General features: G+C 35.0%; 1 protein-coding gene across 1 annotated transcript in view; it reads left to right on the top strand.

Annotated features, from left to right (window-relative positions):
• LOC105293197 (solute carrier family 40 member 1-like) overlaps nt 1-5,675 on the top strand; it is a 22,077-nt gene that overhangs the window by 7,230 nt on the left and 9,172 nt on the right. Inside the window, 5 exon segments of the mRNA XM_011361717.2 lie at nt 52-119; nt 3,242-3,401; nt 4,416-4,531; nt 4,975-5,067; nt 5,069-5,105. Coding sequence (XP_011360019.2) covers nt 52-119; nt 3,242-3,401; nt 4,416-4,531; nt 4,975-5,067; nt 5,069-5,105 — 474 coding nt within the window.

Raw genomic sequence — 5,675 nt, 5'->3', positions numbered from 1 at the left:
TTGTTTTTTTACCATTTAATAACATTTATCGTTTGTATACATGTGTTTTAGGAGCAACATTGATCAACCTCATGAGCCCAAGATTTTTGATTTACATAAGCTGTGCCTTATCAATATGGGTAAGATATATCGAAATGAAATGAATGTATTTTGGATGGCTAAGAGGACTTTAATAGACAATTAGAAAGTCTCAAAGTATCTGATACAAAATGTGTGTATATTTTTGTTAAAAAATATTTCGAATTACCAACTATATAATGCACAGAGAAAAGTGCATAAAACATATATGTATAAGGAATGATTATAATAAATAATTATAAAGCGAATTCCTTGCAACTGCCACTCATGTCAAAAACTAGGATGTAGCCAGCACCCAAGAAGCACCCCCTTCTCAATCACACCCCCTCCTCAACAATGAAAAGTAGCCATGAGCCTCGCTTTTATGATATTTACTTTCTTGCTATTCTTTATAGTTTTACCACTGGGGTAGGCAGCCCTAAATGATATAATTTAGTTTAGCTCAAGTTTAGTTTAAACTTTCTATAAATGAAATTCTAACTGATATGTTCTATTGTGTCTTGCTTCTGTTTACTCAACATTGTTGGTAATTACCATGTTGTTACTTGCAACCCTGGTTTCTTACTTCCCATTGCTATGTAGTATTTTATTGTATAATACACCACCATTTATTTTATTAGTTTTCCCAAAGGGCCAAATTTTGGTTTTATTAAGCCCTTCTACTGTATCTTCATATTTCTAGTTCATTAATTTCTGCTCTTACCTTTATTATTGCTTTTCTTCTGTTTTCTTTGGGTTTAATTTGCTGTTCCTTTTCTTTTTCATGGAGATACTTAGCTCCTATCTGTATGAATTCAGCCTTTCTTTTCTAATATACATATTTAAGACCATAAATTTCTCTTTAAGTTGTATTTTAGTTGCATCTGACAAATTTTGGTATGCTTTGTTAAAAATATTTTATAATGTACTTTATGATTGCTGGTTTGACCTATTGATTATTTAGAAACGTATTCCTTAATTTACAAACATATAAGGAATTTTGGATTTTTTAAAATCGACTTTTAGCTTAATTGCTTTGAGGTCAAAGAACATTCTCTGTATGGCTTAATATTTTGACTTTAAGATTTGCTCTATGATCCATTATCTATCTGATCAATTTCTACAAATGTTTCATGTACTTTAAAAACATGTGTATTTTGAAGTTGTTGGGTACAGTGTTTTTTTATGTAACCTTTAGGTAGAATACACGCGCATATATAACATATAAAATACATATAAATATATGTAAACTTAATATATATTTGTTTTTTGCTTGTTCTAGCAATTATCAAGAGGGAGGCAGTGAGTCAAAATCTCCCACAATGATTGTCTGTTTCTTCTTTTATTCTACACATTTGTGAGTCATATATTTTGAGCCCTTGAAAGTAAAAGGATGCTATTAGGTATATACAAAATTGAAATTTTTATATCTTCTTGATGAACTGAGCCTTTATCATTACGAAGTGACCTTCTTTATTTCAAGTAATGCCTTTTTTCCCCCTTAAAGTCTATTTTGTCTGATATCAATTTAGTGACATAGATTCTTTTTTTAATAATTTAAAAATTTTTAGATTACAATTGACATACAGTATTGTATTAGTTTCAGGTGTACAACATAGTGATGAGATATTTATATAACTTATGAAGTGATCACCTCAATAAATCTAGTACTCATCTAACACCACATATAGTTATTACAATATTATCACTATATTCCCTATACTTACACCTCCATGACTATTTTGTAACTACCAATTTGTACTTTTTAACCCCCTCCTCTTTTTCACTCATGCCCTCAACGCCCTCCCATTTGGTAATAGATGTAGATCTTTTTTCGTTAGTGTTTGCAGAGTATATCATTCCATCCTTTTACTTTCAATCTTTCTTATTCTTTTGTTTTAATGTGTCTCTTGCAAAGAGCATCTAGTTGTATTTTTTAAATTCAACTTGCTAATTTTTATCCTTCAACGAAAATATTTATTTCATTTGTCCTTAAAGATAACTAATGATATATTTAAGCTAAGTCTACCATGTTATTTTGTGTTTTTTCTTTGTCTGGCCAATTACACATTTTCTTCTCCTTTTCCATCTTCTGTACTTACTATTTTTTTCTGTCAATTTGTCTTTCTGAGTTTTATTGTGGGTTTTTCTTCATACATATCTACAGCTAATTGATTTTTCTTTAGTCGTAATCTCTATTGAACCTATCAGTGGAATTTTAATTTTAATTTCTATTACTATATTTTTCAGTCTTAGAATTTTTATTTAGTTCTTTTTTAAACTGCCTATGTCACTTGATAGTTTCCAAGTCCCTGCTCAGATTGTCAGACTTGGCATTGTTTCTTTAATATAATAAAGCATTATCATCTTACAGCCTGTGGCTGATAATTTAAATATCTGACATCTCAGTAAGTCTCTTTCTGTGTCTATTATTTATTGTAGACCTTGCTCATGGTGCTTCATTTCCTTGTATGACTGGTTATCTTTGACTGTGTGCTGGGCATTGTATTTTTAAACTATTTTAAGAATATTTTGAAACCTAAGATGATAGTATCTTCCTTTAGAGAGGATTTTAATTGGCTTCCATGAGATGCATAGTGGGTACTAGCCATTGGGACCAGTTTAATCCAAGTTCAAAGCTTGAGATATCCTGGCCCATCTAGATGAGATAAAGGTGGACTACAAGTCCAGGCAAGAGTTGGCTTGCTTGCAGTTTGCCCTTACTTACTCTGAGGGTAGACTTATATGGGATCTCAGCTTAACGTGGAAACTATATTATCTTTATCCTGGTTTTGATAGGCATAGACTTCTATCATCTGACTTTCTGAAGCCACCAGAACTGCAGTTCTATTTCTTCTGAATCAGCAAATACCCCAGGGTAACTTGGGCTTACTTATGGGGTTCTCATGTGCTCACAAGTATTCATCTGATATTTTTTCACAGGCTTCTTGGCTCTTTGATGCTTTCAAGATTTTAGAATATATTCTGTCCGGCTTTTAAAAGTATAACTATAGTGTATTAGAAAATGTCATAGCTGTACTGCATAAAAGTATAATTTTGACATTCTAGTTTTAAATGCTGCGTATTACATGCTCTTTGGGAGAAATGCATCTTTCTGGATTTTAACTTTGTTCCATCCCTTTGGTCTGTGACTAATACATGCTTCGCTTCTGCTGCCTTGCAGGGAGACCGAATGTGGCACTTTGCCATGTCTGTGTTCCTGATAGAATTATATGGACACAATCTTCTTCTAACAGCAGTGTTTGGCTCAGTGGTGGCTGGATCTGTATTAATATTTGGGGTCTTAATTGGTGACTGGATTGACAGGAAACCAAGAAATAAAGGTAACATTCTTTTAAAAAAAAATATTTATTTAAATGTTTCAAGTACACAGTACATTGGTTAGAAATCTATATAATTCATAAGGTAACATTCTTATCTATCACATACATAATTATATAGTAAATTATGATCTCACTGGCTCTTTTGGTTTATTTAGTGAAATAAAACACAGAAATGAACTTAATAGCAATGGAATATAACTTTTAAAAACTAGAAAAAGAGTTAAACGGCTTTATGTCATTTTCTAGTACTACACTGAAAATGTTTGAATGTAGTTTTTAGATTCTCACCCATTCCTGAAAACATGCTTTCTTTTTAATATTCTAGTATTACCTATGTTGTAAATACTTGTGTTATTTTTATTAAAGGCAATTTCTATGTGTGAAATATGTCTTTATACCAAGCATTCTATCTAAACTAGGAATTAATATATGGAAACTTATTTGTTCAAATATAGATCTTCATTTAGCTTTTGGCTCTAATATCTCTTGAACCCTCCTTTACTCAATAAAAGTGTAGGATTTTCTAAGTTTTTCCTATTCTTTTGATTAATAGTCAATGTGATTATTTTCATTCAACCTACAAGGCCTGAAAAGGCCTTCTCTAAAGCCACATCCTTGGAAAGGCTAACTTATTTAAACTCTGACGTGTTGGTCCTTAGGCTATATTGATAACTTCAGTCACAAATGAAATCCAAAAGAGTGCGATATAGCAGTAGAAAATTTCAAGTTCTTTGATTTATCTAGTATCTTACTTTTCTTATCATCTTTCTCTCGAAGTATGTTTTCATTTACTTGCAAAGCCCAGCATTTTTTTTTTCTTTTAGTTGCGAAGGTTTTGCTTCTAGTGAACGCATGAGCCCGCTCTTTGCCTCTTGATCAAGCCTGCAATCACTGATGGAAACGATAACCTTGCTTGGCACGGGAATTTGGTCAAACGTGGTTACTCTGCTTCAAATGATGCTGTAGCTGTGACCTGTCTCTTAAAACAAGAGTAAATATTGTTTCCATTCACAGTTGCTCATGCCTCGCTCTTCACTCAGAATGCCTCTGTCACCGCCTGCTGCGTTGTCCTCATGCTTGTGTTCTCCTACAAAAGGGAGATGGAACAAGTCTGGCACAGCTGGTTCACTGTGAGTGTCTCCCATTGCCTTCCTGCTCCCTGAGAGTGAATGTCAGAGACAAGGCCTGGGTTTCCTTCAGTGAGTCATCTCTGTACCGCCCTGCTTGCTCACTGGTTTTGGATCTGGCTAATCTTTTGCCTGCGTTGTCCTCATCCCTAATTTGTGAATCAGAGCTTAAATTTCAAAGACACAAAGGCAACAGAACAGTAGAGTCTCTGTCTGCAAGGTACAAATTAGCATCGGATCTGGTGCTGATGGGGTAGGAAGAAGAAAATGATTAGGATCAACACAATAACGTTTGGCTCCAAGCTTATACTGCACCTCTTTCTCTGGAAGGTTTTTTGTGTTCATTTAGATGTTCCTCGAGGTGTCAGATAAATAACTCTGTGTACTACAATGGGCTGAGCAAGTCCGTTCTGGGGTTCCAAACTCCCTTTACCCTCCTTCTGTAGGTGGCCTGCTATGTAGCCGTGATCACCCTGGCGGCCTTGGCAAACCTGGCCAGCACGGCATTGACAATCACCATTGAGAGAGACTGGATTGTGAGTGAGCCTCACAGGTGACAACAGAGGCCAGCTGGCTGGTGAGCTGTGCCACCCTCATCATCACACGTCCTCGATAGGCTGAGAAGTAGGCCTGGCTCAGTGAACAGAGCTGATGAGCCAATCAGGGCTCTGAGAGAGGTAGCAAAGTAGCCCTTAAGAGAAAAATGTTTGGAGTCAAACGAACCGGGACTAGAATCCAGCTAAAACCAGCTATACTCTCACCAGCTGGAAGTTACTTAACTTCTCCAGACTTCACTTTCTTCATCTATAGAATGGGAGGAATGATGACAACTCTCCTCCTCCTTCCACTGGCTCAGTTTTGGGAAAGATTCTGTGACATACAGGATTTGTAAAGCACACAGCACCATATTTGTACATAGGAAGCACATAAGAAATGGATGATAATGTTATTATCAAGAGGATATATAAACTGTACTTTTGGGAAAGAAGTCTTTCAAAATACGTTATAGAAGTTCCTTGACAATTTTAGACCTGGAAAAGAAGTGAATTAAAAACAATTTTTAGTGTGCAGCCATGCCATCCTGAACAAGCTCAATCCCGTCTGATCTCAGAAGCTAAGCAGGGTTGGGCCTGGTTAGTACTTGGAG

Source organism: Pteropus vampyrus, unplaced genomic scaffold (assembly GCF_000151845.1).
Source record: "Pteropus vampyrus isolate Shadow unplaced genomic scaffold, Pvam_2.0 Scaffold69, whole genome shotgun sequence".
Taxonomy (NCBI): Eukaryota; Metazoa; Chordata; class Mammalia; order Chiroptera; family Pteropodidae; genus Pteropus; species Pteropus vampyrus.
This window is presented reverse-complemented; position numbering and strand designations above follow the sequence as displayed.